Raw genomic sequence first — 11,420 nt, forward strand, 5'->3', positions numbered from 1 at the left:
ATGAAAATGGAGAACCTTCTGGAGGATTATGCAACTGATCACAGAGACTGTTGCAGCAACAGGAAGAAATGCTGGAACTACATTGTCAAGAATTTGTTTCTGGTTTCAAGTCTGCTAGCTGTTGCCCTGGGTAAGTTTTAACAAGGCAGTTGAACTATCTAACCTAGCTAGCATTAGCTAAAAAAAGATGTTGTTAGTATTAACATTAGCCAGCTAGCTAACTATGGAAATGTTAGTCCTGGCTTCTGTGCTGCTGGATTATTCATAGTGTGACCTTTTTTAGTATTTAAACATATCTGAATAACAAAAACACTAATTAATTAATTAATTAATTACTAGTTAGTGAATAAGTATAATCTCAAATTATGTATTCATTTGAAAATACATTTTAGGCAAAGACATAAGCTATTGGTAATTAACTATACTGTCATTTTAACTATAAAAAAAATTAAAACGCTGCATTATGTTGCCAGGGCAACGCATAAAGCCCAGGTGATTTGAACATGGCGGCCGAAGACAGTCTCCCCAATGAATCTGGGTTAACTAGTGTTTCCCGTAGCGCTGCTCACTGTGGTTGGGGTTAGGATTTAGGGGTCGAGTTTTTTAGGGTCAGGTTTAGATTAAAAGAACTAGACTTAGCTACACACAACGGTAGCCGGCTAACTACATTGCTAACAAGCGTTAGCAGAGACAGTTAGCTCAGATCTCTCGCAGCTTCATCTAGTGAACAGTTTGAGTCGTTGCATGTAAATGGCATGACAACAAAGATATCAAGTGATGGATTGTGGTTTACTATTGTGTGACTCCTGTTCGATGTAAGTCTTGGCATTAGCCTACATGTGATATTGTGTTTGAATTGGCCGATGTGGTGTTTGAAAGCCCCGTTTCTCATCAAAGTAAGTCCCCCTCCACAACATGTGTGTTTGTCATTGATACTTATTACTTGAATGTTTGAGCTGTGTAGAATTGAGTATGTGCAGTTCGACACTAGAAGGTTGTTTTCACATTCATCTGCTGAACAGGGACATTTTCTCTGTACTCACCTTAAGTCTGAGTTCATGACATAGTGTACCTACAAGTATGATTTTATGATGTTCCAGCTAGTTTGGAAGCCAATCGTGGTCTATATGCAACTTTTGTGAAAACTTTAGGCCTCAAGTACACATATATGTTCAGCAGTTAAACTTAATTAAAATTACGTTAATTTTTTTGTTGTAATTATAATATATCTATGCTATTTTCACACAGGTATTGTTATTGGCATGATTGTCAAGACCTACTTCGTTCTGTCAGACCATGACAAACTCTTCACTGACTTTCCAGGAGAAATACTCACATGGATGCTTCAGATGGTTACGGTTCCACTCATTGTGACAAGTGTGGTAAGAGGTAAGCTAGAGGTGTATTTCTAACTCTGTTAACTGTTTCATCAGGTTGTCTCTCTTATACACGCCCTGTTAGGGCTAACAATAGTGTTTATTGTTTTTCATACCTCCTAAATCATTTGCAAAGCCTTTTCTTTCTGGTTTTAAAAAACCCATATTGTTTTGCTTGTGGTCACAGGGACTATTTCTTTGTTAGACAGTAGTCCCAATGAAGACTGTTGACTTCAAAGTCTGTAGATTATCCAGAGTAACTGGAACACTGTTCTCTGTAGCTTCCACAAACACACTTCCTGTCACCTCCATTGTGGCAGCACAAGACTCTGATATCTCAGAATCTCTCAAAAAATAAACGGAGAGTATCTGTGAGAGTAGACACCACTAGGTTTAAGTGGGAAAATATGTATTTTGTGATTTGGGTGAACTGACCATTCAAAGGAGTGATATATGCAAAACCACTGTCCTTTTGCATTATTAAATAATTGTCACATCTATCAGGGCAAAAATATAAGTGCAATAAACAACATAGTTCTTTTTAATTACATTGTTTTTCATATGGTTTTAACATACATATATATTTCAAACAGGTAGTGAGTATCTGTATATAATTTACATGTCTGACACCAATGTCTCAGTTTGGCAATGACATGTTTAAGTGTAAACAGCATACCTAAGCTAACTGTGTTGTCCTAACTAATCCATTATATTGCAGTGATGTATATATGTACCCATATATGACTTTGCTGGTCCTCTAACCTTTGGCTCATATCGTATGATCTATATGTTTTTTTATAGGAGTTTCTTGTCTGAGTGTTAACACCTCCAGAAAAATTGCTGTGCGCGCGACAGTGTACTTTGTGTCGACGACTCTCATGTCTGTGACTATAGGTAAGAGAAATATAACATTATATTAAAGTATATTTTGGTTACTTTCACTTTCTTGAGCACATTTCTGCATACAATTACATAATTATTGAACAGATATAACCTGAAACCTCTTTTTATAGCTTGATGTTCCTTTCTTGTTTTATTGAAGCGTGTAACTGTCATCAGCAGTCACTGTCATTTTCACATTATGTGTTATTTTCCATATTTTATGTATATTAATTATCATAAAGGCTAGTACTGAGTTTATGTTTGGTTACAAAAAGCCACAGGGCAACTATAAAACCTAAAGACAAGAAATCTTACTCACAGCAGATCTGACTTGCACTACGTCTTATATTTCCTCATTTCTAATAGACCATTTATTCAACATTTAACAATATTTTATTCAGGGTTTTACAATTGAAATGCAAAAGTAAAAATCACACAAATATTTTCATTTAAAAAAAAAATCTAAATCAATTGCAACATTTACAGTTGTGCCCCTAATCTTTGGATCAAACTTACCTGGTCAAAAAGGACTCTCTAATAAAGCACCAGTTTGGTAATTGTTCTTTTTTCTTCTTGATGTAAAGAACGTTGTGACTTCATTTTGTGAAGCACTATTGACAGCCTATATGGAACAGCTGTATTTATGTCCAACCCTGGATATGTGTTGTAGGATTAATATTGGTACTGATGATCAAGCCTGGGGTTGCTTATACTGTTGAGACAGAAGATGCAGAAATGTTCTTCACTGTGGACGCCTTGTTGGATGTAGTAAGGTGAGAAGAAAGTGACATTATATCTGAGATTAGGAGGTATGATGGCAGATGGTAGTGTTTGACTGTCCTTTATTCATTCATTCATTCATTATAGAAACATGGTGCCAGAGGATCTGATTCAGGCTTGCTTTCAACAGGTATGTTTTTCATTCAGGTATGCTTTATATCACAAATTTCCTTGCTTTCCATGAAGGAGATAATGCAATATTTATATGAGCACATTATTGTTTTTTTCTTAGTACAAGACTGAGAGGCTGGAGTTTGAAATTCACACAGTCGAGCCAAATTCTAGCCTGGAAACGGTAAATCTTCACTATGAAGATTATTGTTTTACATTTGCAGTGAGAATTGGTAATACATGAAGTTGCTCTGAGACCACTGTTATTAATGAGTTTCCCATCTTGTTACAGAATGCCACTGAAGGGTCACTGGTGGGTCACTATGTTGAAGGAGTTCACATGCTGGGCCCGATTTTCATGTCCTTCATATTTGGACTGATCCTCAAGAGGATGGGAAAAAGTGGAAAAATCCTGGTGGACGTCTTTACCATGGTCAACGAGGCCATAAAATATGTGGTTAACTTGATCTTGTGGTAAAGTGAAACAGCATCATTTTGTATAAAATGTGGAATGAGAGAATTCCACATGTCAATATTTGTGTGTGAGTGTTTATACATGAACACTGATTTAACTTTTCTTGGAGTATTGTCTATTGAAAAAGCAAAACTGTCTTACTGAGAAAACATAGCAGTACTCTCACTCTTCTGCCCTTAGTTAACTTAACATTGCTTGTTCAGGTTTTAGTTTCCAACAACATGTATTCCTAATCGGTATTTGATTAGAGAAACAGAACAGGTTTTTTTTGGAGTAATATTGTAATAGTAATCAGACAACCGTCCCAAATGTGTGATTAGTCATTGAAATATTTCCTTCCTTTTTTAATGTTCTTTATCCTCTCCAGCTACTTTCCATTAGGAGTGCTGTTCATGATTGTAAGCCATGTTGTTGAGGTTCACGACTGGGATACTATCTACAAACTTGGAAAGTTCATGGCTGTGGTTGTTGTTGGGTATGTTCACCTTTCCTCATTTAGCACTGGTACCAAAATACTAATTTGTTTGTGCATTTAGCAGCACTTTTTGGCGTATTGACTCACGAGGCATATGGGGACAGATACAGTGCATCCGGAAAGTATTCACAGCGCTTCACTTTTTCCACATTTTGTTATGTTACACCCTTATTCCAAAATTTATTCATAATTCATTTTTTTCCTCAAAATTCTACACACAACACCCCATAATGACAATGTGAAAAAAGTTTTTTTGAAATTTTTGCAAATTTGTTAAAAATAAAAAACTAAGAAATCACATGTACATAAGTATTCACAGCCTTTGCCATGAAGCTCAAAATTGAGCTCAGGTGCATCCTGTTTCCACTGATCATCCTTGAGATGTTTCTGCAGCTTAATTGGAGTCCACCTGTGGTAAATTCAGTTGATTGGACATGATTTGGAAAGGCACACACCTGTCTATATAAGGTCCCACAGTTGACAGTGCATGTCAGAGCACAAACCAAGCATGAAGTCAAAGGAATTGTCTGTAGACCTCTGAGACAGGATTGTCTCGAGGCACAAATCTGGGGAAGGTTACAGAAAAATTTCTGCTGCTTTGAAGGTCCCAATGAGCACAGTGGCCTCCATCATCCGTAAGTGGAAGAAGTTCGGAACCACCAGGACTCTTCCTAGAGCTGGCCGGCCATCTAAACTGAGTAACCGGGGGAGAAGGGCCTTAGTCAGGGAGGTGACCAAGAACCCGGTGGTCACTCTGTCAGAGCTCCAGAGTTCCTCTGTGGAGAGAGGAGAACCTTCCAGAAGGACAACCATCTCTGCAGCAATCCACCAATCAGGCCTGTATGGTAGAGTGGCCACGGAAGCCACTCCTTAGTAAAAGGCACATAGCAGCCCGCCTGGAGTTTGCCAAAAGGCACCTGAAGGACTCTCAGACCATGAGAAACAAAATTCTCTGGTCTGATGAGACAAAGATTGAACTCTTTGGTGTGAATGCCAGGCGTCACGTTTGGAGGAAACCAGGCACCGCTCATCACCAGGCCAATACCATCCCTACAGTGAAGCATGGTGGTGGCAGCATCATGCTGTGGGGATGTTTTTCAGCGGCAGGAACTGGGAGACTAGTCAGGATAGAGGGAAAGATGAATGCAGCAAAGTACAGAGACATCCTGGATGAAAACCTGCTCCAGAGCGCTCTTGACCTCAGACTGGGGCGACGGTTTATCTTTCAGCAGGACAACGACCCTAAGCACACAGCCAAGATATCAAAGGAGTGGCTTCAGGACAACTCTGTGAATGTCCTTGAGTGGCCCAGCCAGAGCCCAGACTTGAATCCGATTGAACATCTCTGGAGAGATCTGAAAATGGCTGTGCACCGACGCTTCCCATCCAACCTGATGGAGCTTGAGAGGTGCTGCAAAGAGGAATGGGTGAAACTGCCCAAAGATAGGTGTGCCAAGCTTGTGGCATCATATTCAAAAAGACTTGAGGCTGTAATTGCTGCCAAAGGTGTATCAACAAAGTATTGAGCAAAGGCTGTGAATACTTACGTACATGTGATTTCTCAGGTTTTTTATTTTTAATAAATTTGCAAAAATCTCAAACTTTTTTCACGTTGTCATTATGGGGTGTTGTGTGTAGAATTTTGAGGAAAAAAATGAATTTAATCCATTTTGGTATAAGGCTGCAACATAACAAAATGTGGAAAAAGTGAAGCGCTGTGAATACTTTCCGGATGCACTGTAAGTGTGTCTGATACCAGTCAACAAACATTTAAAATACTTTGCGTGGGTGACAGCAGAAGTTATGGTCGGTATATTCATGTGCAAAGTTATGACATCATCTGCCAACTGTTATTTAAAGTCACAATCCCTGATGTGGATGTAACCCAAAGGGGTGGCCTGCCCACCAAAAATCTAGACACAATTAAAACCTGCTATCACTTCCAAAGTGATTGACAAGTCTTTTAGTGCTGGGATTAACATTAGGCGACATGTATTAAATTATTTCTGATACTGTTAAAGGCAGCAGCAGCAGCAGTAACACGGACATATATCTCCGAACACATTTTTCATCCATAAATCAGACTAAAAAATACCAACCAGGCCTTCAAGTCTCCTACCTCTACTCTGTTTGCTGTGGTCAGTAATTTCATTTTATCAGCATCAGTTTTTAATCAGTATTTATTGTGTATTAAATTGTGTGTTTCAGGCTCATAATCCATGGAGTAATAGTTCTACCAACGGTCTATCTTCTGTGGGTGAGACGTAACCCATGGGCAGTCATTAAAGGGGTTTCGCCTGCGTTACTGACTGCAGCGCTCACCTCATCCAGGTAAGAGGATTTTCGAGGGCTTGGTTCTCAGTTGTTAGCTCTGTGTGGTCATCACCACTGCTTATTTTAATATTTATCATCAAAGCTCTGCCACGCTGCCACTCACTCGCCGATGCTGTGAGGAGAGAAACATGATTGACCGCAGAATCAGTCGCTTCATGCTGCCCATTGGGTCCAATGTCAACATGGACGGAACTGCCCTTTATGATGTGGTCGCAGCAGTTTTCATTGCCCAACTCAACAACATCAATCTGGACGTGAACCGGTTAATCACCCTTGTGTAAGTCACAGTCAGATTACTTTGTCACTCTCTCTGTTCAGTAGAAAATCATGGAAATGATCATGTCTGTATTAACGTTGGTTAAAAGTACATAATATGGGACATTTAAGAGATAGCGACATGAAAAATACATGGTACAGTTTTATATTACTGTGTCTTTTTAAAAATCCACTCTAGTCATTCACTGAAGAGTCTGTGTCTGCTCTACAGAGTGACAGCCACAGTCTCCAGCATAGGAGCAGCGGGGATCCCAGTGACAGGAGCGCTGACCACCCTTTTTGTTTTGACTGCAATCAGTTTACCTGCGAGGGAAGCCTCCATCTTGGTGGTTGTAGGGTGGCTGCTGTAAGTTTAACCTGTAGTAGTCAGAAATTTACACAAAATCTATCTAATTAATAGATAGATTACTACAGCTGTGTTTTCTGCTTCTGATAGTCAATTGTGAGGAGACATATGTGAGTTAATATATCAAACAACACACAGTGTTAAGTAGTTTTATTATCTGCTTTCATAGTTTAATGTGATTTATGTCTTTCAGAGACCACTGCAACACTGTTGTCAATGTTTTGGGAGACTGTATCGGCGCGGCACTTGTTTATCAACTGTCGAAAAAGGAACTGGAAGAAGTGGAGGAACAAGATCAGGATAGGACAAGGTGATATTTTAGACCGTCTCAGTGTTTTTACTATTTCAATTTTACCCAGTGAATTTGTAGTGAATGTGGGATTTTCCAGCATTCCCCAGCCTACAACAAATCATCGGCTAAACAAGAGAAAGGTTTTAAGACGTCTCACAATTAAAGTATACCAGACCCACTGGACATCAGATGTTGTGGCAGCAGCAGGAGACTGTCCAACACATACTCTGGAGTTTTTACAGTTTGTATCACACCACTGTATTGTGTTTTGTGTGGTTAGGACTGGTGACAGTAATGCTGAGGGGCACGTCCAGGATGAGGAGGCCCATTCCAGCAGCCTGGGCTCTTTGGGGACTACTGAGTCCTTTCATACTACACTGGAAATGTAATCACTCCAAGACCACATTACAGCAACCAGGAAACAGGGTTGACTTTGACAAATTGTAGTATCTTTTTGGCCTTTTGTTATTGTTTGTGATTATTTGACCCTTTTGGTAAAACATTTATTTTGTTTTGTATTTTACAGTTTTTTTGTCAAAGTAATGTAGTTATTTGCATTTAATAGATGTTCAATGTAGTATGTAATGTAATATATAAGATGTAGATGTATTTCATTTAATTGAGCTGGTGTAATAGATGTAGTATTTAAGATGTAGATTTACTTATTGAATCTAATGTAATAGATGTAGTCACTGAATTGAATTGTTATTATAGATGTAATTATTGAACTCAATCTATTTTAAATGAACTGAAATGAGTTCTATTGATTTCAATTTAATTGGTAAATAGATAATAAGAAACTACAGACGTGTTTTAATTCCCAAGAGGATAGTCAACATCTCCATTGAGGTAAACAGGTATTTCCACCAGCAACAAAGTAATTATGACAGAGAGAAGGTCATGTGACCTGTGCTCCATAGAATATCAGTGAATGTGATGGTCCTGTCACAGTTAGTCAGTTTGCTGATTTGCTTAAACTGCAATTTCTAATTGGACCTGTAAGAAATTCTGGGGAAAAGGTGCAAATGGCAGTTTATGAACATTGCTGTTAATAGTAAGTAAGCTCTGCCATAACACCAACACATACATCTGTTAAACTAAAGATAAAATACCAGGAATGCACAGGCTTTGTGTTTGCACATGCTATGTACTGTATTGTCTCTCAACTGTTTTGATACTCAGAGGATATGAGTACCATGTGCAGCTGATATTCAAAAAGATTAAGCTGAAAGACATTTACAACAATCAGGCATCACACAAAAACAATTAGGAGAATTAATTACATGCATATCTACACATAGTTTCCTAGTTAATTAAGTACATGTGGCTAAAATTAATGCAGTCTAATACAACAGTCCTGCAATAAATCCCCCTTCATGAAGGTTATTATGTTCAGTTGAAAGTTGTTGAAACTGTTACAGAGATGTGTTGATTCAACTATGACCATTTTGGAGGATGTAGTGGTGGATGTGGTGCTGTTAAACTGTATTGCATTATACGGAGAGGTGTTTGTGTTATTTAGCCTACCCTCATTGATATATATATATATATACATATAAATATATGGAGAGAGAGAGAGAGACAATATTCAATAGCACCACAAACTACATCCTCCAAAACGATCATACAGTTGAATCAACACCTCTCTAAAACGGTTTAATATTAATCATCCTAATTATTTATCCATAGACAGAAATCTCTGCCAGTTTGTATGCATGCCACACTTTTTATACACAGTCTGGTATATACATGACTGTGTGTGTTAGTGTGCAGCTAAGGGGTTTATGCCATTTATGCTTCTTGATTGTTAGCTAATTAAAATGTAAATTAGTACAGTGGTTACCAACAATTTTGTTAAGGGACCTCTATTTTACCATTGTATATGAACTGACAACCTCCACTGCCCCCCACCCACATTCAATTACAGAAAAGGGAGAAAAGTAGCCTATTTCTTTTGACATATCTTTATGTATATTTCATTATATTCATTGCATAATAAACAATAACAGCACAGAACAATTAACTGTACAATTAACCTAAATAGTGAACTTACTATATGTAACAATATGCAACAATTTACATGTATGCATTTCACGAAACAACACGATTTCATTGAAATAACTGTGTCGTGTTATAAAGAATGAAAATGATTATCTAAAGAAAACCCGCGCGATAGACCAGGAAGTACTACAAATTAAAAAAAGGAAGTGATGAACAGACATGCGGCCGGTGATTGGTCCGGACAGTCTAAGCATTTCCGCCGCTTCGGGCCAGAGACAGATTTTCCCCCTCCTGAATGTGAAGTAGAGCCGTACTATCTGAACTCTGTCGTCCTCAGGTTAAGGACTGTGCTGAAGTTGGTATCTAGACACGGCTCTGCCTTGAAGCCCAGAGGCTGAGTGTGAGAGAGGTAGGCTGACACGCAAACCCTGTACATCAAACTCTTGAGTGCAGTCTTTGTCCCAACATCCACCTCCCAGATAATGTGAACATGCTAACGGAGCCTAGCTAATGTTGTGGTGCGCTGATCGATAACCGATAACTCATGCAACGTAACGACTGGATGAATTGGAGATTAAATGTGTTGAAGTCTTAAAAATCCGATTTTGTGTTTAATGCTTTAATCCTGTCGCAGACTGCATCAGTTGAATAGCAGGAGCACTGGAGATCATAAACGTTAGCTAGTTAGCATTAGCTACTTTGATGTTACCTTGCTGAAAAGGACAGAGAGCCTAATAACAGCGGTACGCTAACATAACATTTGCTAATGTTAGCTAATGGCAGTTAAAATGGTGACTGAATGAATTTGAATGAATCTAATAGTCATGTTTTCATTTAGTTAATTAGCTATATTTTTAATACATGTAGGATTTCATTGTGAAGGGAAAAATGTTGGCTCAAATCTAAAACAGCATCTTTACATTTTCAGATCATTGCAAACTGTACTTTATCGCTAGAAAACGGCTTATGCCCGAGTCACAAATGAGCAAACAAGGATGAGTAATTAATGAAAACCTATGCCAATTTATAGTGTTTTAGAATTTGATTTGATTTGTGTCTTTATTTTGGCAGAGATTTAGCTGCATCAGCAATTTCTATAGCAACCAATACTGTCGCCATCTTGGACGGCAGTTGAAAAGCTTTGTTCCAATAATAGGCCCTAATTATTCCTGATCTAGAATATCAACCTTATATATCGCTGTGTCACGTAATGATTATCTGCATATATTGTTCTAACGGTTACATGTGCACTGTTTGGCTGTTTAAGAAGTCCCAGTTACAAAAAGAAAACTTTATATTAATCCAGGACTTTAAAGTGGCTGTAATCAGTATTTTAATATTAACAATGGGTCAAATGTCTGTGTAATGTGAAGGATGTCGTTTAAAGTACTGAACCCACCATGCAACTTAACTGTCCCACTCTCATTGCTCTGTTTCAACCGTAACATGCAGCTGTTTTCAGGGGAAAAGCTCGACTGCCCAGCACCAAATGGCAGACAGACAAAGATAGTGACTAGCTGGTGAACATAATGGAGTATTTAACAGCTGAAGAGCCAGATATTTGCCTCAGGTGTTGGTAGCAAAGATAAAAGGGAGGTGAATGTTGGACTTACAATTCCCAGGTGGACAGAATCAAGACCCCAATTTAATGGAAATGTTGCTCTTTGTCTGCTTGATGTGTAAGTAGTCAACTGTTTGCTAACATGTTGGCCGTAACAATTTTAGGTGATATTTTGTCGGTGTTCTGTTTATAGTTTGGTGCGTTGAATTCACAGTTAAAAAAAAAGTCCTTATTTATCAAATATTGGCCCTTTATGCAGCCCCTCCGTACACTCTCTGTCTGACTCTAGCCGTTTTAGACATACTGAACAACCTCCAAAAACTTGAAGAGTAGTTCTAAGCAGAGTAGTCGAATAACTTAGACAGACTGAGCGTGTCCCTGTACTTCATCATGGACATGGAAATCTCACTTTCTACAACATGGGCCCTGTAAAAGTATTAAAAAAATGCTACAGGAAGTAGTATTCAAGTTGGCTAAATATTGTTTACGTTTTTTCTGTTGCAGGTCCACA

General features: G+C 38.4%; 1 protein-coding gene across 1 annotated transcript; it reads left to right on the forward strand.

Annotated features, from left to right (window-relative positions):
- Positions 1-7,736, forward strand: LOC139287569 (excitatory amino acid transporter 3-like). The gene is made up of 13 exons (XM_070908672.1): positions 1-130; positions 1,249-1,389; positions 2,178-2,270; positions 2,929-3,031; positions 3,126-3,168; positions 3,271-3,333; positions 3,442-3,623; positions 3,992-4,099; positions 6,308-6,430; positions 6,516-6,710; positions 6,921-7,055; positions 7,249-7,365; positions 7,628-7,736. The coding sequence occupies exons 1-13, from the start codon at positions 1-3 to the stop codon at positions 7,734-7,736; spliced, it is 1,542 nt and encodes a 513-aa protein (XP_070764773.1).
- The last annotated feature ends 3,684 nt before the right edge of the window (positions 7,737-11,420 follow it).

Source organism: Enoplosus armatus, chromosome 1 (genome assembly GCF_043641665.1).
Source record: "Enoplosus armatus isolate fEnoArm2 chromosome 1, fEnoArm2.hap1, whole genome shotgun sequence".
In the NCBI taxonomy this organism is placed as follows: Eukaryota; Metazoa; Chordata; class Actinopteri; order Centrarchiformes; family Enoplosidae; genus Enoplosus; species Enoplosus armatus.

What these genes read in the sequence shown, in the direction of transcription:
- LOC139287569 (XM_070908672.1), top strand. Translation starts at nt 1, where the DNA reads ATGAAAATGGAGAACCTTCTGGAGGATTATGCAACTGATCACAGAGAC. An exon ending in GTGGTTAACTTGATCTTGTG is followed by an intron (nt 3,624 to 3,991) that starts GTAAAGTGAAAC and finishes TATCCTCTCCAG; the next exon opens with CTACTTTCCATTAGGAGTGC. An exon ending in CAAGATCAGGATAGGACAAG is followed by an intron (nt 7,366 to 7,627) that starts GTGATATTTTAG and finishes TTGTGTGGTTAG; the next exon opens with GACTGGTGACAGTAATGCTG.